This window comes from Bos indicus x Bos taurus, chromosome 5, assembly GCF_003369695.1.
Source record: "Bos indicus x Bos taurus breed Angus x Brahman F1 hybrid chromosome 5, Bos_hybrid_MaternalHap_v2.0, whole genome shotgun sequence".
In the NCBI taxonomy this organism is placed as follows: domain Eukaryota; kingdom Metazoa; phylum Chordata; class Mammalia; order Artiodactyla; family Bovidae; genus Bos; species Bos indicus x Bos taurus.
In genome coordinates, this window is record NC_040080.1 from 112557705 (window position 1) to 112580106 (window position 22402).

At 37.2% G+C, this 22402-nt stretch overlaps 1 protein-coding gene and 1 long non-coding RNA gene across 5 annotated transcripts in view; one reads left to right on the forward strand and one right to left on the reverse strand.

The window, feature by feature from the left end:
* The window catches only part of LOC113893340, a 79053-nt gene extending 56668 nt beyond the window's left edge, over positions 1 to 22385 (forward strand). The window contains exons 2-3 of the long non-coding RNA XR_003511293.1: positions 18561 to 18627; positions 22269 to 22385. This is a non-coding gene — a long non-coding RNA (uncharacterized LOC113893340). The remainder of the gene's footprint in view (positions 1 to 18560; positions 18628 to 22268) is intronic.
* NAV3 (neuron navigator 3) overlaps positions 1 to 22402 on the reverse strand; it is a 382845-nt gene that overhangs the window by 37625 nt on the left and 322818 nt on the right. The window contains exons 24-29 of one of the 4 annotated variants that reach the window (XM_027543298.1): positions 14818 to 14929; positions 3845 to 3966; positions 2832 to 2852; positions 1973 to 2145; positions 1641 to 1706; positions 244 to 397 (exon numbers count right to left, since the gene is read on the reverse strand). In XM_027543298.1, coding sequence (XP_027399099.1) covers positions 244 to 397; positions 1641 to 1706; positions 1973 to 2145; positions 2832 to 2852; positions 3845 to 3966; positions 14818 to 14929 — 648 coding nt within the window. The remainder of the gene's footprint in view (positions 1 to 243; positions 398 to 1640; positions 1707 to 1972; positions 2146 to 2831; positions 2853 to 3844; positions 3967 to 14817; positions 14930 to 22402) is intronic. The other 3 variants (XM_027543299.1, XM_027543300.1, XM_027543301.1) reach the window with 3 other exon arrangements.

Below are 22402 nucleotides of genomic sequence, written 5' to 3' on the forward strand. Positions count from 1 at the left end.
CTAGTAAAGGTGCCTTCAATGGTCCTTGAGTGCAACCAGCCAGTTTGCACTCCCATTTCCAAAGCTGGATTTTACAAAATTCTCCAACCGATATTAGGAAAGGAGTTGCGGAGATTAAATAAAAAGAGTGCATTTCCAAAAGGGATTTAAATGTGAGATTTGCTTTTACAGTAACTGAGACAAGAGAATAAGCAGCATTTCAAAGCTCTCCTGTTCACTCCTTGAAGGTGCTTACAGACCAACCTGCATCCGGTTCATGGCTTCCCGGATCTGATCGAGATGATGTGCAGAGCTGAGGGCCTCCAGCCGAATATCTGTTAATTTTAATTCCTTTTCTCTGAGCTCACTCTTCAACTGCAGAATTATCTCTGCCTCAGCCTCTGTGCATTCACAGATCCTGAAGAAAGAAACAAGCAGAAAATCAGCAGTTGGGGAAGCCAGAGGATTAGGAAAGGCAATGATTCTTTTAAAAGCTGAACTGCAATAATATCCAGCAGGTACAGAGATTATTTGCTGCTGGCAAAACCTAGAGAAAAGGAAAAAGAGTTTTACAAACAGAAATACATTCATAGGTTCAAAACGGAAAAGAGTAGGCCTTTGTCTCTCTCTCTTTTTTTAATCTCTATTTTTTGAAGTTTAAAAACAACCTATCTTTACTGTATAGAAACTGATACTCAAAATTCCCTTGTTGCTAATATTTGTGGGGCTGAAAGTCAGAGTATTACTATATCTCATTCAACCATTTTTTCAAGGGACTTAACCTTCTATTTGCAACATATTAAATTTGTTTAAAACAAAGTTATTATGTATCAAAATGTTGATTTCTAGTTTTATAAAATTTTGCAAAGAATAATCTTATTTTGCCATAATACTATCTCCCGGTTACCACAAAACTTCAAAATAAATATTGTAGACAATAAATCAGGGAGATTAGTTTTGGACATTTAAATAATGGATGAGTGTTATATAATCCTTCTGGTAGGCTCGGCTGATTTAGGAGGTCAGCTAATGAAACTGAAGCAAGGTTTCAACCCAAACAAGCGGGCTAGTTGGGGCTGCTTGAAGGTCACATACAGGACATCCTCACTGCTGTTGTGTTGTTGTTTTGTAGACAGCTTGGGAGGAAATGTGTCAAAAAGAATTTCTGTTGTATTAATGAGTAGCTTTTCTATTTAAAATGTGAGGATTAAGTTGCTGGTCACAAAATGACCGTGCTATGTTCTTCTAAGTAAGGGAATTAAACAGAGTGTGCACGGTCTTAAATGGTTCTATTTGTGGCCTTGTGTATATGACAGCTCCGGGGAGCTGCCGTCACGGGCACACATGGACTCTGAACTGAACAGTGTACAGAACAAAGAGAATTATCAGAGCACATGTTTAACCTTCTACATGTTTTATTCTTTCTTATAACATTCTAGTGGGATACTATAAAAAATGCTATGCTAGATTATCTAACACAATTGAAGAAAAATGGATTGCAGTTTGGCTTAAGGTAACAAAATTTTACTTCCACAACAGGAGGGCAGAGGAGGTAGTCATTGTTGAAACACATGCGAGTGATTTTAGAGAAAGCAGGAGTGAACACTGCTTAGGTTAGAACTGGGATCTGAGCAGTTTTCATGCATCACACTCCATTTTACCGGGATCTATGCTTGTAGATCACAGGGCCATTTTGCCGTTTCTTTGGTGGCCAGACAAGGGGTGACCTGCATTTAATGCACAGTTAGATAGATACAAGGACAAATGCCAGTGAAAATAATAACTTAGAAAAGGGGAGAATGAGATCAAGAATCATTCACGTTCTAATGAATGGAAAACAGAAGAGAAATGAATGCTGTCTGCTATTCTAAGGAAGATCTGGAAATAACGGACACAGAGACGATGCTGCGATTCCATTCAGAACACACACGTGGGCCTGGCCTGAAGTCGTCTTCAATAGATTCTTCCTTGTGCTGCAGAGGGGGTGACTTACGCAGAGGCAGACTGGGAGGGCTTCATGGAGGCTGACCCACAGTCACCCCCGTTGTGGGGCAACTTGGGGGATGCTGGGAGGGACGAATCTGTAAGCTCTTCAATGTCCGAATGTGAGGAAGGGGGCTTGGTGGACTTTTTCTTCCCAAAGGCTTGTTTGAATGAGCTTCTCAGCTGCAAGAAAGGACAGAAATTACCTTCCTTGTCTATTTGCACTGGGGGCATCTCGCTTTGGGCCGTTAGTTTGCAAGTGCCATCCTAGCCACTGCCTGGGGTCAGTATGTATAAGCAAAGGATTAACAGCTGCAGCACGGTATCTCTAATTAAAAAAAAAAAAAAGATACCGTGTTTTGTGTTTCTGTTTTATTTTTGTATTAATCCAGCACAGCGCAAACATGGAAGGCTTTTAAACAGTGCAGGGACAAGGGCAGGGCCATCAGAGCACTCATTTAAAACGAAGTACCTTGAAGGGATCTCCTTTCAGAAGGCTCCTCTCTTCAAGGCAATTTGTTTTAAATGGCCACTTTAGCTCTACTGTCAAGTCAGGGCCTGCTGACAGTACAAACTTAAAAAGCAAAATGAAATCAAATTCACCTAACACTTCATCAATCGTGAGTTTCTATTCAAATTTTCAGTTCCCAGACTATGCAAACCAGAATTGGTACGCCCTACAGCGCTATTTGGAAAGTAGTTTTACTTCTCTTTAAAATTGAAGATTAAAATGAAAAGACACAAAGAAAAGACAAACAAGGTAATCTGTTTTTAAAAGGTATAAAAGCTTCCTGCCAAAATGAATAGCATTCATGCCAAGGGTGGGTGTTTTATAGATGCATGCCAGACTGTCCACGATTTATATTCACCTCACTTCCTCTAGAGTTCACCTTGCAGAAACATGAAAGAGTGCGCAATTACAAACCAAGGGAAGGAAGGCTGATCAGTATTTTAAAATATTACCTGCATCAACATTGTTTTTAAAACAAAAAAGATATTTCTCTCATTATTACAGAAAGCACTCTAGTAAAATCCTTTCCTAATTTCATTTTGGATTTCATCAAGAGTTCTACTTATTTAAAATTTACTTTTCTTTCATAGCAGTCAAAAAAATCCTTTACTTCATTATTTTTTAAACATTTTGTAGTGGTAGCATCTTCCATTCAGTTTTTCAGCAATTACTTTATATCATAAATTAGCTAACAAGGGATAGTTCTAGCTAACAAGGGGTAGTTCTGTTAAAGTACATTTTTATATTTCTCCTATGTTCTTTTGGTGAAAATATACAGAGTTGATTTCTGATACAGTGGTACTTTCACACCAGAAGCTCTGTTGATGCAAGGGGTGCAGAAGTTTGCAAGGACTCGTCTTTCTTTTTTACCAATTCTATTTTTTCTCCTCTTCTTCCATCAGCATCTTTACCACCATCACCATCATCGCCACTACTAACACCACCACCATCATCACCCTCATCCTTTTCTTCTTTTTCATCTCCACCTTCACAACAAGGTCCTGCTTTGAGCCATTTATTTATAGATGCTACTCTATTTTTCTTTACAATATCCCTGTAAAGTCAGTATAATTATCCAGTTTTTACAAATGAGAAAATTTAGGCTCGCCAAAAGGTGAAGTAACTTGCCTAAGAGCCAAAAAGTAAGCATCAGAGTTGGGATTCAAATCTAAGTTCAGTTAGTCCCAACTCCAAGATGTCTGTTCTTCAGCGACAGGCTGCCCTGAGCTTTTTGATGAGTATAGAATTTGAGGGGTGAGTCACTTGAATGAGACACTGTAAACTGCTGTGAATCTCTAAAGCCCAAAAGGAAAAATCCTGCCTCACTGTGCAGTAATAAGTTTGTGAATTAGATGAATGCTAATAGCTTACCCAATTTTTCTTTTTCTTCTTCTTGGAGTCGGCATCGTTACCACTGCCAATGCTGGAGTGGCTTGTGGCACTGTTAATACTAGAAACGCTTTCAGAGGAATGCTGTCTTCTGATGCGGAGATCTAGTCACAGACAGAGAGAGCCACATTTACTCAAAAAGACTTGCAATCTGACCAAATAAGAATTTTAGGCTTTCTGAGAGGAAGTTCTCTAATAATAGTCAACACAGCTTTGTACAGATCATTTCAATGCAGTTTTAGTTTTATAAGCTTAACAAAGTATCATCCTATTTGCTTTAATTAATTAGGTTACCTGTATTAAGATTCAATAGGAATCTCAGGTAAGTCTGTAGCATTGGCAGTTTAATGAATTCCGAGTTTTGTTGCCAAATTAAATGCTATGCTAGTGATTTTTACTGAATACCTAGATTAAACAGCACTTAGAAAATCATTTATCCCAATGATATATTCCATGGAGTAAATGGAAACTCATAATGGCATGAAAATTAATTGTGTCTTTTTAATATTTGTCCTTTGAATAAAGCTACTGAAGCCAGATATACCGACTTTCCATTTCATGGAAGCATACCTTGTTAGAGCCAAAACAAACCTTGTGAGTCATCTAAGCACTTTATCTCATAGATGAGACAACCGAAATGCAAGGAAGTACCTTGACCACGGTCAAAGAGCCAAAGTCATCAAGAGAGAATCTAGGTAGACTTCATTAGTGAATTAAATAGAAATCATATTTCAGTTCAGTTCTGCCGTTCAGTCATGTCCGACTCTTTGCAACCCCATGAATCGCAGCCAGCCAAGCCTCCCTGTCCATCACCAAATCCCGGAGTTCACACAAACTCACGTCCATCGAGTTGGTGATGCCATCCAGCCATCTCATCCTCTGTCGTTCCCTTCTCCTCCTGCTCCCAATCCCTCCCAGCATCAGGGTCTTTTCCATGAGTCAACTCTTCACATGAGGTGGCCAAAGTATTGGAGTTTCAGCTTCAACATCAGTCCTTCCAAAGAACGCCCAGGACTGATCTCCTTCAGAATGGACTGGTTGGATCTCCTTTCACTCCAAGGGACTCTCAAGAGTCTTCTCCAACACCACAGGTCAAAAGCATCAATTCTTTGGCACTCAGCTTTCTTCACAGTCCAACTCTCACATCCATACATGACCACAGGAAAAACCATAGCCTTGACTAGACGGACCTTTGTTGGCAAAGTAATGTCTCTGCTTTTCAATATGCTGTCTAGGTTGGTCATAATCTTCCTTCCGAGGAGTAAGCGTCTTTTAATTTCATGGCTGCAGTCACCATCTGCAGTGATTTTGGAGCCCCCCAAAATAAAGTATGACACTGTTTCCACTGTTTCTCCATCTATTTCCCATGAAGTGATGGGACCAGATGCCATGATCTTCATTTTCTGAATGTTGAGCTTTAAGCCAACTTTTTCACTCTCCTCTTTCACTTTCATCAAGAGGCTCTTTAGTTCTTCTTCACTTTCTGCCATAAGGGTGGTGTCATCTGCATATATGAGGTTATTGATATTTCTCCTGGCAATCTTGAGTCCAGCTTGTGCTTCTTCTAGCCCAGCGTTTCTCATGATGTACTCTGCGTATAAGTTAAATAAGCAGGGTGACAATAAACAGCCTTGATGTAAGTTCACGGTAAGCTCACTGGAAGTTCACGGTTCACGTATTGCTGAAGCCTGGCTTGGAGAATTTTGAGCATTCTTTACTAGCGTGTGAGATGAGTGCAATTGTGCGGTAGTTTGAGCATTCTTTGGCATTGCCTTTCTTTGGGACTGGAATGAAAACTGACCTTTTCCAGTCCTGTGGCCACTGCTGAGTTTTCCAAATTTGCTGGCATATTGAGTGCAGTACTTTCACAGCATCATCTTTTAGGATTTTAAATAGCTCAACTAGAATTCTATCACCTCCACTAACTTTGTTCATAGTGATGCTTTCTAAGGCACACTTGACCTCACATTCCAGGATGTCTGGCTCAAGGTGAGTGATCACACCATCGTGATTATCTGGGTCGTGAAGCTCTTTTTTGTACTGTTCTCCTGTGTATTCTTGCCACCTATTCTTAGTATCTTCTGCTCTGTTAGGTCCATACCATTTCTGTCCTTGAATTTAACTCAGATGACAATTTTATCTACTACTGTGGGCAGGAATCCCTTAAAGAAATGGAGTAGCCATCATGGTCAACAAGAGAGTCCAAAATGCAGTACTTGGATGCAATCTCAAAAACGACAGAATGATCTCTGTTTATTTCCAAGGCAAACCATTCAATATCATGGTAATCCTAGCCTATGCCCCAACAATTAATGCTGAATAACCTGAAGTTGAATGGTTCTATGAAGACCTACAAGTCTTTTAGAACTAACACCCAAAAAAGATGTCCTTTTCATTATAGGGGACTGGAATGCAAAAGTAGGAAGTCAAGAAACACCTGGAGTAACAGGCAAATTTGGCCTTTGAGTACGGAATGAAGCAGGGCAAAGGCTAATAGAGTTCTGCCAAGAGAATGCACTAGTCATAGCAAACACCCTCTTCCAACAACACAAGAGAAGACTCTATACATGGACATCACCAGATGGTCAATAGTGAAATCAGATTGATCATATTCTTTGCAGCCAAAGATGGACAAGCTCTATATAGTCAGCAAAAACAAGACCAGGATCTGACTGTGGCTCAGACCATGACCTCCTTATTGCCAAATTCAGACTTAAATTGAATAAAGTAGGGAAACCCACTAGACCATTCAGGTATGACCTAAATCAAATCCCTTATGAATTTACAGTGGAAGTCAGAAATAGGTTTAAGTGACTAGATCTGATAGAGTGCCTGATGAACTATGGACGGAGGTTCATGACATTGTACAGGAGACAGGGATCAAGACCATCCCCATGGAAAAGAAATGCAAAACAGCAAAATGGCTGTCTGAGGAGGCCTTAAAAATAGCTGTGAAAAGAAGAGAAGTGAAAAGCAAAGGAGAAAAGGAAAGATATAAGCATCTGAATGCAGAGTTCCAAAGAATAGCAAGGAGAGATAAGAAAGCCTTCCTCAGCGATCAGTGCAAAGAAATAGATGAAAACAACAGAATGGGAAAGACTAGAGATCTCTTCAAGAAAATCAGAGATACCAAGGGAACATTTCATGCAAAGATGGGCTCGATAAAGGACAGAAATCATATTTAAGACAGTGTAATTCTCCCATTACACCTAATCCCAGCCCATGACTTGGAAGAGTAATAGTAGTAGCAATAATAACAGGTAATATTAAAGCTAGCTTTTACTACATGCTTACTTTGCTCTGGGAGCAATCTTATTTTACTCTTAAAGCAAACCACTGAAATGAGTGTAATCACTAAAGTTTCCTTGCAGTAACACAGCTGAAAAAGAGGCTTAGATGGATCTTACTGTCTATTGTACTAACTGCCAGGTAATATGACTCGTAAAAAGCATGAACTTCTCTCTAGCTAATAAGATATTTGAAAAGGAGACTATTTGATACTAAATCATTTTTTGAAGGTAGCCACTCCATACAAGCTTATAAGATTTATTTATAATATTAAAATTGAAATTATTTCTACTCATAGTGAACTGACCAAAGAGTTAGTGAAGACACAAGAAATTTATAAAATTATTTTTAAGGTCAAATGTGCTTTTAGGCCATCTCTTACTGTTATATTTAATTGGAATCAATGCAGATTAGCCAAGCAAAAAAAATCTCAGTGGAACTTATCTGAGGTCAGAAATCACAATATAGCTTTCAAAAAGTTCCCATAGAAATAATAGTATATAATCAAAACTATTCAGCAAAGTAATTTGACAATAAAATGACCGATGGAAGTGGAACCTTAACTGGTTACTTTCAAATCGTACAATAAGTATATGTGTGGGTGGGTAATATACATATACATATCTCCATCTTTAATCTCATATACATACCTATCCATAAGTACTTTGACTTTTCCATTAAGAGAATAACCATGCTGAAAAATTTTATAGGAGGGTAAAAATATAATAGCTGTTTTTAAGAATCCCTAGAATTTGGTCTAAAAGTATATTTTTTTTAATGATGAAAACATTTACAGTTTTTGCATGCGAAAAGCATTACCAGTGCCAAAACCTAAATCATGGTATTTATGTGTGTTATTTTGCATCAACAATAAAGGAGCACAGTATACCTTATCAACTAATGTGGAAATTATGTGAATAAGCAATAAAAGAACATGTGTAGGTATTTGTGTTTTAAATATCTGCTATATTTGGCTACAAGCTTTTCTGAACAAGATTAGCATTTGCTAGTTTTCTCATCATAACTGACTTTTACAAATAAAGCAGATGTATTAAGAGTTAAAGTATTTCAGAGTTTTTATTATATCCAGAATTAATAAATTATATTTGACTTCAAATAATCCCAAAATGTTTAAAGATAGGTTAAAAAGTAGTCCTTGGAAGTATTAGCTATGTTCAACTATGACCGCATTTCCAATAAAGACTGGCAAGGGTGTAATTTCAATAACATTACAGGATGAAAGGAATGCATTTTACTTTTCTCTGACAATTCTTTTCTAGAGTTAAGTATTTGAGTACATGCAGCATCACAGAGTTCAGTATAAATGGTTGACCAAATGAATACCAACAATCTGAATGAATGGAGAAGCTTATTTTAAACGATATACATTTCAGTTATATGTTTATTCATTCTCCACATTCCACTTCCCATCCATTGTGCTGTCACTGTTCTAGTTGGAGCCATCGCCATCACTTACTTGCTCTAAGAAAGAACAGCCAGCCAAGTCATCTTCAAATCTTTTTAAAGAAAAATCTTTCATGCAATCCCTATCAAGCTACCACAGGTATTTTTCAGAGAACTAGAACAAATAATTTCACAATTTGTATGGAAATACAAAAAACCTCGAATAGCCAAAGTGATCTTGAGAAAGAAGAATGGAATTGGAGGAATCAACCTGCCTGACTTCAGGCTCTACTACAAAGCCACAGTCATCAAGACAGTATGGTACTGGCACAAAGACAGAAATATAGATCAATGGAACAAAATAGAAAGCCCAGAGATAAATCCACACACCTATGGACACCTTATCTTTGACAAAGGAGGCAAGAATATGCAATGGAGAAAAGACAATCTCTTTAACAAGTGGTTCTGGGAAAACTCATCAACCACTTGTAAAAGAATGAAACTAGATCACTTTCTAACACCATACACAAAAATAAACTCAAAATGGATTAAAGATCTAAATGTAAGACCAGAAACTATAAAACTCCTAGAGGAAAACATAGGCAAAACACTCTCCGACATAAACCACAGCAGGATCCTCTATGACCCACCTCCCAGAATATTGGAAATAAAAGCAAAAATAAACAAATGGGACCTAATTAAAATTAAAAGCTTCTGCACAACAAAGGAAACTATAAGCAAGGTGAAAACACAGCCTTCAGAATGGGAGAAAATAATAGCAAACGAAGCAACTGACAAAGAATTAATCTCAAAAATGTACAAGCAAATCCTGAAGCTCAATTCCAGAAAAATAAACGACCCAATCAAAAAGTGGGCCAAAGAACTAAACAGACATTTCTCCAAAGAAGACATACAGATGGCTAACAAACACATGAAAAGATGCTCAACATCACTCATTATCAGAGAAATGCAAATCAAAACCACAATGAGGTACCATTTCACGCCAGTCAGAATGGCTGCTATCCAAAAGTCTACAAGCAATAAATGTTGGAGAGGGTGTGGAGAAAAGGGAACCCTCTTACACTGTTGGTAGGAATACAAACTAGTATAGCCACTATGGAGAACAGTGTGGAGATTCCTTTAAAAACTGGAAATAGAACTGCCTTATGACCCAGCAATCCCACTGCTGGCATACACAGCAATGAAACCAGAATTGAAAGAGACACGTGTACCCCAATGTTCATCACAGCACTGTTTACAATAGCCAGGACATGGAAGCAACCTAGATGTCCATCAGCAGACGAACGGATAAGAAAGCTGTGGTACATATACACAATGGAATATTACTTAGCTATTAAAAAGAATACATTTCAATCAGTTCTAATGAGGTGGATGAAACTGGATCCTATTATACAGAGTGAAGTAAGCCAGAAAGAAAACACCATTAAATAACACATATATATGGAATTTAGAAAGATGGTAATGATAACCCTGTATGCAAGACAGCAAAAGAGACACAGATCTATAGAACAGTCTTTTGGACTCTGTGGGAGAGGGTGAGGGTGGAATGATTTGGGAGAATGGCATTGAAACATGTATATTATCATATGTGAAATAGATCGCCAGTCCAGGTCAATGCATCATACAGGGTGCTCGGGGCTGGTGCACTGGGATGAGCCAGAGGGGTGGTACAGGGAGGGAGGTGGGAGGGGGGTTCAGGATGGGGAGCACATGTACACCCATGGTGGATTCATGTCAATGTATGGCAAAACCAATACAATATTGTAAAGTAAAAAAGTTAATAAATAAATTTAAATAATAAATTAAAAAAAAAGAAAAATCTTACCATGACTCTCTTATTTAAGACTTCCCAGTAGAATCCAATTTGAGCAAGAATAGAAAACATTCCAACTCTTAAATACGGCCTACAGATTCCTAAGTAATCTGGTCAGTACTCATCTCTCCAAACTGGTTCAGTTTATTTTATCTTTGATCATTATCTTCTTGGGGTCAGTTCCGTAAGGGCCTGGATCTCTTTTCTGTCTTAAGACCCTTATGGAATGCTTTTCTGTCAGTATTTACTATCTGTGGTACATATACACAATGGAGTATTACTCAGCCATTAAAAAGAATACATTTGAATCAGTTCTAATGAGGTGGATGAAACTGGAGCCTATTATACAGAGTGAAGTAAGCCAGAAAGAAAAACACCAATACAGTATGCTAATGCATATATATGGAATTTAGAAAGATGGTAACAATAACCCTGTGTACGAGACAGCAAAAGAGACACCGATGTATAGATCAGTCTTATGGACTCTGTGGGAGAGGGAGAGGGTGGGGAGATTTGGGAGAATAGCATTGAAACATGTATAATATCATGTATGAAACAAGTCGCCAGTCCAGGTTCAATGCACGGTACTGGATGCTTGGGGCTGGTGCACTGGGACGACCCAGAGGGAGGGTAGGGGAGGGAGAAGGGTGGAGGGTTCAGGATGGGGAATGCAGGTATACCTGTGGCGGATTCATTTCGATATTTGGCAAAACTAATACAATACTGTAAAGTTTAAAAATAAAATAAAATTAAAAAAAAACAATTAATTAAAAACTAAAAAAAAAAAAAAAAAAATCTGCCTTGACAATTGATCCCTGGGTTTCCCATTATATATTACTATCTGGTAAAGGACTTTCTTGACTCTGTAACCAGAGTAGGTTCTCTGTACCCTTGCTCTCTATGGCACACATTCTTGTCCATTTTAGAACTTACAACTGTTTTACATGCACATTCAGCTACCCTAATCATCACAACAATTCTTTATTTCTGCTTTCCTTTATGATTAAAAGTTAAATGTTGAGAAAGACTATGTTTAGTTGGTCTACCATTATATATTCAGGGCTTTATACAGAATATATCATATGGTAGGCGATCAGCAAGTAATTGTTGAATAAATATATTTTTATAATTCATTCCGTGTAACACTGAGTTTTAATATTAATCTGAATATCCTATATACATTCAATCCTTTATAACTATTTGTTTTTGTTAGTTTTAAACTTTATAAATCTATCATTTAATCTTTCTTGACCAATTTGTTAGTAACTGTTATCCTTTTGTTCATTTTAGTCTACCCTCTCACAAATCTGAGCAAAGGAATTCCTATTTTTCAATTCCAGTAGACATTAAGCTACCTGTTGCCTGAGATAAAATGAATCTTTCCAGAAAGTTTTACTTCAGTGTCTTGTACCACAGTAAAGAAGGGATTAAGCCTTTTTAAATCCCTTCTGGACCTATTTACAACATGAAGATTTAGAACATAAGCTGCTTTATTATAGCTCTAAGATAAGCTTTAAATATGCAGTAATTTTCCATGCTGCATATAAATTAACTCCCCCACATGGAAAGTTGCTAAATTCTTAACAGCAGTAGCCCCTAGAGAACTAGTTTTTCTTTTAATTTCAGTATATCTCACTTTATATAATTATTTTCCCAAAACTTAAATTTTGTTTTTAAAAATTTATATTAGTATTTTCTATAAAATTTGAATAAGCCCCTTTCATGTACAAGGCATCAACATGGCCAGGATTTAGTATGAAGAAAACAAACCACGCTGCTATCAACCAGGAAAGGTAGACCATAAATAAATGAAGGCACCAAAGTGTAATGCAATTTTTTTAAGGGAACTACAGTTATTTTCAAAAACATCACAAAGGGACTTCATATAGTTTAAGAGTCAAGGAGGTACGTGAAAGTGAAGTGAAAGTCGTTCAGTTGTGTCCAACTCTTTGCAACCCCATGGACTATACAGTCCATGGAATTCTCTAGGCCAGAATACTGGAGTGGGTAGACTTTCCCTTCTCCAGAAGATCTTCCCAACCCAGGGATTGAAACCAGGTCTCCCGCATTGGAGGTGGATTCTTTACCAGCTGAGTCACCAGGGAAGCCCAGGAATACTGGAGTGGGTAGCCTATCCCTTCTCCAGTAGGTCTTCCCGACCCAGGAATCAAACCGGGGTCTCCTACACTGTAGGCAGATTCTTTACCAACTGAGCTAATAGGGAAGCCCCAAGGAGGTATGTTTAGGCTAACCCTCGCAAGATCTCAGAAAGTTTTTATGCTGAACAAACACTGTAGAAAGTGCCAAGCAGAATAAACAGAATATGTAAAGAACTTTGGAAGAACTGAAAGAAGTTCAGGATAGCTAAAGCATGAAATGACAAAATGCAAGACATAATGTCTAAAAGACTATCTAGAACATAAATGATGATCATTAAACACTTGTTGAACAAACAAAACTGGCAAAGAGAGATTATGTCATGTTACGGAGTCTGCATTTTAACTAAAGGCAATGGGATGCCTGTTAGACATACACTGTTGGGCCACTGCTCTGGTCTCAGGGTGAAGAATGGCACGAAGAGGCGAAAGTCACAGAGCAGGAAGGCTCTTGAGGAGCTTGTGGCCGCAGTTCAGGGGGGAGATGAGGACTGGCGATAGGAGGATTGGAGAAATGGAAACAAGAGATGTTTAAGAGGTGGGGTCAGAACCTAGTGATTTGCTGAGTGAGGAGAGGAGGATTGCTGGTAATATGGAAAGATGGTGATGCTTTTGACTGAGAAAGCAGCATTGAAGGCATAAGCAGGTCTAAGAAGGAAGAAGACAAGTTCATATTTAGAGATGCTGAGTTTCAGGTAACAAACACACACCCAGAGATAACCAGGTAGAGTTCCCTCTTTAGCAGCTGGATTTACAGATGTGTGACTCAAGAGATGAGCCTGCCCTGGAGAGAGATATTTGACAGTTATAAACACAAAAACAATAATTATAGAAAGAGTATTAGATGGCCTTGTATAAAAATTCAGATAGGATGAAGAGAATCATAAAATGTATAAAATTATAATGGAAGAGAGCTTAGAACTGGGCTCTAAGAAACATCAATATTTAACAAATGCAATAAGCAAGTGAATATACAAGAGAAACAGTGAAAGAAACTTTCAAAAAGCATAGAAGAATAAGAATATGCATGTAAAGAGCATCAGAAGAAGTGAATGTTTCAAGTAGGATGGAATGGACATCAGTATCAAATGCCATTTCTATGATAAATATAATAAGAATTTTAAATGTACTGGATTTAGAGTTATATAAGTCCTTATTGATGATGGAGAGAACAGTTTTGGTGGAGTAGTAGAAAGAAAACCACACTCCAGTGTCTGAAGTATGACTGGTGGTTAAAGACACTAAAGAATTCTATCAAACATTCATCTGGAAAAGGGAAGAGAGATGACAGAGCACTCAGGATTTAAGAAAGCATTTTTCAGCTGGTAAGAGTTGAGCATATTGAATGCTACTTAAAAGAGACTAAAAATAAGTAGAACTTATGTAAAGAAAAAAATGACATGACATTATCACAGAGTATTTCTTAAGTGGCAATCAAAGGTGTGGGGGTGGTGGCAAAAAAGATTATTTTATCATTAAGGTTGTCGAAGCATTGTTACTGTTTAGTTACTAGGTTGGGTCTGACTCTTTTTTGACCTCATGGACTGTAGCCTCCCAGGCTCCTATGTCCATGGAATTTCCCAGGCAAGAATTACTGGAGTGGGTTGCCATTTTCTTCTCCAAGGGATATTTCCAACCCAGGCATTGAACCTTTGTCTCCTGCATTGGCAGGTGGATTCTTTACCACTGAGCCACCTTGAAAGCCCTGCTGAAGCAAAGTAATAATTAAAAACACACCAACTTTTAGTCCATTTTCTTCCCGTCTTTAAGTTTTCTACAAAAAATATATTTCTTATTGCCCTCACACAGGAATTTGGGTAAACTCTGGGAGTTGGTGATGGACAGGGAGGCCTGGCGTGCTGTGGTTCATGGGGTCACAAAGAGTCGGACACGACTGAGAGACTGAACTGAACCGCACAGGACAAGTTGCTCCCAATACCCACTACTTCACCATATTGATTGCTATGTTTTAATGTAAAGATCCAAATTTCCATATTTCTTCTCTGGTTTGTTTTGCTCAATGGCAGATATGAATCTATTACCTAATCTCTCTAGACCCAACTTCACCAAATCAAGAAGAGAGAAGAGTTCGACTGTAGGAGCCAATTCCTAAGGTCAGTTTGATACTGAAGGCTCCTGTTCTTAAATTCTGAGATTCTGAATAATAGCAATTATCAAAGGCAGTGTGACTGAGGAAAAGCAGCTTTGCTCTAATTAATAAAAATAGATGCCTATCAGACTGCATGAAAAAATGGCAAGATTTCTGAATATACCTTTGGGAGGGTGGTCAGGACCATTCAGTGCTCCCTGAATGGCTGCCTGGGCAGCAGAGTTCTGGGCCTTCAGCATTTCAATGGTTTCTCTTAGTTCTATCAGTTCAGACTCCTGTGAAACAAACAGAATTTAGAAGCTTTAATACTTTAGAGAGAAGAACAAACCACTTTTATTCACAGCTCCCTATCTAATGAGCTTGGTTTTATGTAGCACTACTGTCCTGGGAGATCTGGATGCTTGGCTGACCTTCTAAGCTGTATCCTACAATCTTTTACTTGTAAATGTAAGAAGCTAAATCTGATAGAGAATTTAAAAAATGTTTTGGTTACTCTCTTACAAATGTGATCTGAATAGTCTTTATTTCTCTAAAAGGGTACCCCAAACTGAGAGCTTCCAGGGTAAAGAATCCTGGAATCTTGCCAATGCAGAAGACACAGGAGATGCAGGCTCGATCCTTGGGTCAGGAAGGCCCTTGGAGGAGGAAATGATAACCTATTCTAGTATTCTTGCCTGAAGAATCCCATGGACAGAGGAGCCTGGCAGGCTACAGTCCATAGGGTTACAAAGAGTCAGACACGACTGAGCATGCACGCACCCAAAGCTGACCAATGTGACCTAAAACAAGAGAGCACATTGCTCATTTAGATACCAAACTTATTACTACTACCAAAAGTATATCATATTGCATGTACTGTTAATTGGAAACCCTGAGGTTTTGTCAAATGAGTGATTTTAGATTTTCCCATCTGTTTTGCATCTGGGAAATAGTCTTCATATTCAATAACAAAACCTGGAATTCATTCCTAAGTCACTCCTATTAAATGCCATATTATTAAATCTGCTATCATATCAAGGTCATCTTAGATTTTGGCACGTTTTAGGCAATTAAATTCCTAGTATAAAGACCTAGCTTCAGCAAGCCAAAGAAATACAGGAATTTTTAAAAACTGAATAGAAATACATGTAACATATAGTCCTTAAAATAGTCAAATTATTTAAAAAGCTTACAAATAAAAATTTTATGACACTTATTTTCTTATTGGGACTTCCCTCGTAGCTCAGCCAAGGAATCTGCCTGCAAAGTAGGAGATACAGAAGACATGGGTTCGATCCCTGGGTCAGGAAGATCCCCTGGAGAAGGAAATAGCAACCCATTCCAGTACTCTTGCCTGGAGAATCCCATGGACAGAGGAGTCTCTCAAGCTACAGTCCATGGGGTCGCAAGAGTCGGACACGACTTAGCAACTACACCACCACCACCACCACAATTTTCTTATTGAATTTAGGGTAACTTTATGTCTCAATGAAAATTCTTGTCTAAATTTCATAATCCATAGTTATTTAAATGAGTATCTTTACCAGAAATAAAGGACTCACTATAAGGAAGATTAGATAACAGTAGCAACAACAACCAGGAACTGGAGTGTTGTTTCAGCGAAAGCAGTGTTTCCATCAGGAGCACAAAAACACAGAGTATCCCTGGCTGTGATAGCAATCCTAAAAATTAGAATCCTGTGGACCTCTTAGGAGGAGAATTCCTCCATAATATATTTGTCATTCATCATTTCTTCCAGTATCTTTGGCAGAAAGCCAAAGAACTGCACTTGAGTCCTTCACTCAGTAGTAAGCAGTTTATCCCTACTTAATGTCTCCCAGTATGTATCAAAAAAAGCAGGGTCATGATAAGTGCCACTGAAGAAAACTGCTTCATGCATGGGAATATCTAATGGCTATTCCAGCCTTCAACACTTTTTAAAAAAAAGATGGATGGTGCTAATTGAAATGATATCCAAGTTCAGAATAGATACTCAGCACCTCATATATCTATTTTCCTTGAGTATCTGGCATATTCCTAAAGACAGGCATTAAAAAAAAAAAAACAAAAACCTCTTATAGACTTTTAATAGCTTATAAATCAAAGAATCTCATAATAGAAAATCGGTAGTGACCTCCTGGATTCACACCTGGATCCTCAAATATTTGACTGTAATTTCACTTGCATTTATTTGTCATAAAGGAAAAAGAACATGTTTGTGAAAATTACCAATACTGTGACAAAAAATCTATCACAATTTGTCATATTTTTTCAGTCTCTCCAACTTCTATCTATATTTTGCCCCTTGTCCAACTAGTAATAGATTATTTTACCAAAATTTAATATGCTTCCTATTTAAAATAAATCTCCCAAGTGATAAAATATTTACTGGAAATTCATTCTGCTTTTACCAAAAATATATTCACAAAAGAACACCTATAGTGCATATTTAATGAATCACATAATTTAAGTAATTTTACAACTAGCATGGATGTTAAATTTTAATTAAACTCAGATTTTCATACTTGAATTTAAAATCAACAGTGCTAAAACATTTGCCTTTAGGTTAAAAGAGGAAAAAATGAAAATTAAATCTCATGTAAATGTCTAACAATTTAGCTTAATTTTATGGGTTGGTTGACTTATTTCATTTATTTCAAATTTTGTTCTTTTCTAGAGAAGTCTCTTCTAGAAACTATTATTTTTTTAAATTAGAAGTAGAATGGTCAGGTAATATTGATTTTTTCAGAAAACTGTATTTAATGAAATAGAATGATCACATTAAAAACAACAGCTATTGGCAGGGTAGTAATCACTCAGGGTGGCACAGTAAGCCAAAAGGGAGAATAACTATGTAAGAAATATTTCCATTATATATATGGGAAAATCACATCTATGAAAAAATTAGTTTAGCCAAACTCAGTACTTCCTCAGGAGAACTTTGTAAGTATAAGCAAGTACCTATAAAATGTCACATTGACTTTAAATAAACAAAATAGCTAAATTCTACACTGATAATCTGTTCAAATCTGAACTAGTTATCTCTCCGTATCTTCCCAAATCCCTTTTTTCTTTCTTCTGTTAATGAGACCCACCGTCACCATAACTCCAACTAGCACATATTTTTCTCTGAGCCTTTCCATGTGATTTCTTCCTGTGCTTTGAATATCCTTCTTCACCCTTAAGGACTATGGTGAATTATCTTTATACACAATGACATGACATGAATTTTATTTTGAGGAAAAATGAAAAAGTTCCTTCTCTATATGTCCAGACCACTTAATGCATTGAGTGTAGTTAGCTGTTGAAGAGTTTATCTTTTCATCTGACTTATGATCTGATCTCAATAAATGTTGGAATGATTTTGTTCAAATGTCTGGTCTATATTAAACAGATGTTTCTTCCCTTCAAAGAATGATGAAACAATTCAATTCTATTGCATATTTTAACAAGAGGGTGTCTCATCAAATACATGCCATATACTAAAAACATCAAAACCTTAGCATTCATTATAAAACAAAAGTCTCAATATAGCTAAATCAGTGGAATTACATCCTTTGGATGGGAACAAAGTAAGTTTTTTTCTTTCTCTCTTTTTAGTATGTAAATGAATATAAATCATTTCAAAACTTCATTGAGACAGCAATTTTTTAAATAGTTTACTTCTAGGGTTCCTCTTTCCCCTTTATAATTAAATTGATTTTCACATTGTTTTAAGCTACATATTTTCTAAGATGTCATAATTCATGGAACTTCCAACGTTGCCTCTAAGTACAACTATGGTTTCTGTATTTTTTTTTTTTTTTTTTTGGCCGTGGTAGGGAGAGAGTGAATCAGAAAAAGAATTAGAAGTGAGTTCCAGCGATATCCAACTATAAAATTCTTTGATAATCTGAAATATATTAACATACTCTTTTCATTTTAAAGGTGACTTAATAGAAGATACTTAAGTTTTGAGGATCCCTTTTAAGCCTTCAGAAAGAACCTGGAAAATGTAGGTACCATCAAGAGATGAATCTGAAGTCTATTTCTCCAATTCAGCAGTTTTCTGTTCCACTCCGCTCATTAAGTGCCAAAGAGAAGACTGGGCCTAGACAATTCTGCAGAGGGTCTTGGGAATAAGATGATCAGATAGTATTTTGTTTATACTTCCAACTTTTCAAAACTGATACTTTAAAATGTGAGAACCAAACTAAAATTTTATTTACCTACAATGAGCCTTTCAAGATAATGATGCCTCAAACACAAGCTTGTCATGTAAGATTTCAGTATTCTATGACAGTTTCTTGTGTAAAAGAGGTTAGATGGAGTCAATATCTCTTCTAACTGTTTTATACACATTTCTGAGGCAAAACAAGTTATCACGGTCAGATTTTAAATGCTTCAAAATAAAATGATCAAATATTGTGTCAGAATACTAGCCTTGCTTGGTGTTTTTCCAACCTAATTTCCTAACTACATCTGACTTCTTTCCAAATTTCTCCTGGACAGGCCTTGTTGAGAATCCCACAGCTTGGCAACAAATCTTTTCAACCAACCGGAACTTCTAGGCAAGGTTATTAAAATTTTTCCACTAAACCTGCCTTTTGCTTCCCCATATTGACACAATTAATTCCACATTATCAAGCTATTAGAAGACATGTTAGCTATTAGACATGTTCTTTGACAATGTCCCACTTGCCATTCCCTTGTGTGTGTCTTGAAATACCATGAGGTTTTCTACCAAATGAATCTGGCCATTCCTGGTTCTAAGTGAACTGAACTCGTCAAACCCCAGTAGCATAGGTAACTTGAATCTATAAGTAACTTGTGGATTCAAATTATGCTGCACCCTAAAAGGCTAATGAATGCATTTTCTGAGTCTAGTGATAAATTTTTAAAAAAACATTTCTAGATATAAATATTTTAACGTGAGCTAGGAGGAATTAATGTAAAATACCCAATTCAACTAAAATTTTAGCTTTTATGTTAACCACTTCCAGAGAGTTGTTTCTGAATTTCCTATTTTAGTATTTAATTGTATATTCATCTAGCTATCCAAAAACGTAGTTTGGCAGAGGTGAGAATAAGCAAACCCTAGATATTATATTTAGCACAAAGATCAATATCTGAGCTCCAATACTCATACAAAAATACATTGCTCTGTTGTGCTCTGACCTTGTAACAAGACTAACCTACCACACCTTAATATGTGTTCTAATCAGCTCTGGCACTAGATATAAAGAAGTGATTTGGGAGTCTTTTAATTATCAGTGAGTACACAGCCTTAGTAAATTTTCAAGGACAGCAAAACAGCAGTAGCTGTATAAAAATTTCATTCATAAAAATATAGATTTGCAGAATTCTTGCCATTTTGATGACCTTTATTGTAGCATAAGAAAATAAAATCCTGAATAATAATTTTAGTGACTTTTTTTTTTTCAATTCTGGCAAGGCTGGTACATTGCTAGTACCACTTTAGATGCAGTGAAAAGATACTGTTTCATCACAATGCTTCAGGGCATTAGATCTCAATTCTTTTAAACAATCTTGGTAGAAGAGTACTAGTCAAGGGACAAGGACCTGGAATCCAGGTAAAATTCTTGATCAAACTATGTTACCATTACAATTTGTTGAGCAGTAAGTATCAGGCAGTACCTAGAAATAATATTGCTGTCCAGGCAAACATTATTGACAATTACCTTAATTACTTCTACTTAGTAATTAAGTAGAATGCATGCATGCATCCATTCAAAGTCGCTTCAGTCATGTCCGACTCTTTGTGACCCCAGGGACTATAGCCCACCAGGCTCTTCTGTCCATGGGATTCTCCAGGCACGAAGATTGGAGTGAGTTGCCATTCCCTTTTCCAGGGAATCTGCCCAAACCAGAGATGGAACCCTCATTTCTTATGTCTCCTGCACTGGCAGGCAGGTTTTTCGCCACTAGCGCCGCCTGGGACGTCCACTCCTATTTATAGACTTACTCTTCTATAACATGTGAATCTTGTCTTGTGTTCAGTCGTGTCTGACACTTTTGCAACCCTTTGGACTGCAAGCTGACAGGCTCCTCTGTCCATGGGATATTTCAGGCAAGAATGCTAGGGTGGGTAGCCATTTCCTCCTCCAGGGGATCTTCTCAACCCAGGGTTTGAACCTGTGTCTCCTGCCTTGCAGATGCATTCTCTACCCACTGAACTATCCAGGAAGCTTGATCTTTTTGGCAACTACTGGAAATGCTGTTAAACTACTGGGAAATGTAGTCAAGATTTTTACCTCCATTAACTATCTTTCATCCTGTTAGTCTGGTGTCAAAAGCCTTTGAATGGCTCCTTGTCCCCAAAGACCAAATTCCTTAGATATCTCTCAGGCCTTGGTTCCACATTTCCCCACACACTCCCTTCCCTTTTCCCTTCATTTCCCTCCTTGCTCTTCTCTCCCATGGTGTTCCTTCCTCTATGACTTGCATCCTTCATCTCTCCTGAGTTTATTTTTCATCCACCAAGAGCCTGACATGTGTCCGGTGTGCCACCTCATTTATAAAACTAGTGTGACCAGGCGACAGACAAGGAAAACACACTTAGGGTTACTAAAGGTGAAAGCAGTGTGGGGAAAAATAGGAGTTTGGGATTACCATATACACACTATCTATACAAAACAAATAATCAATCAGGGCCTATATATAGCACAGGGAACTATACTCAGTATTTTGTAGTGACCTCCAGGGGAAAAGAATTCAGAGAAGAATAGATGTAACTTATTATATAGCTATATATAACTGAGTCACTTTGCTCTATACCTGAAACTAATAAAAGATTATAAATCAACTACACTTCAATAAAAAAATAAAAACATAAGTAAATACATAATATTTACTTACAAACTAAACAAACCAGTATGAAAATGCAATGGTTCTCTGTGAAAACAGTCAGGGCATTATCCTGTTATATTTCTAAGTGTACCTCATAGTTTTCTGTCTCCCGAGTTATTCATTCATGTCTTTTCCTTTTTTTTAACCAGGCTACACATATATAAAAGCAGTGTTTTGACACATACATTTGGCAAGAGAATCAGTGTGACTTGGCACCTGGAAACAAGGAGGAAACTTAGAACACTATTCAAGGGAGCTATTTCTAATTAAAAATTTGATACAGTTTTCAGGATATTGATGCCATATGATTATTAAAAATCCCACACTGAAGCAGGAGTCTTGGATTTGAGTGTTAGTGTAGTTCATCTATTTGAAAACTAGGTAACAAAGCACATGTGACCATCTTGGCCTTTAGTTCTTAATGTGTTAGCATTCCACCTTGCTTCTCAGTACAGCATACTGATTCTCAGCTTTAAAGTTTTTCAGTGGTGCTTGTCTTCGTCTGAAATCATGCATGTTGAAATTATATTTTTATCACAATCTATCATGTACTAGAATTTGAACTCTATTTTATATTATAACCAGTTATTAACTAGGATGTAAGTGTGTGTGTGTGTATGTGTGTTTGTATTTCACTGCTGAATTCTCAGTAGCTAAAATAGTATCTCATACACAATCAAAGTTCACCATAACTTTGGTGAATGACTACATGGACAAAGGAACCCTGGAATTCTAGAAGAGAGTGTCAAAACCTGTGCTCTATATTATCTGTTCTTTTTTCCTCAGGTTTGTCGGATCACCAGAGAGTAATATGCCCTTTTATCTCAGCTCCCTGAAGAAACGGCTTTACTGAAATATGGCTAAATGTTATGCCCTCAGCTTTTAGAGAAATGCCTATTTGAACAGCGGTTTTGTCTTTT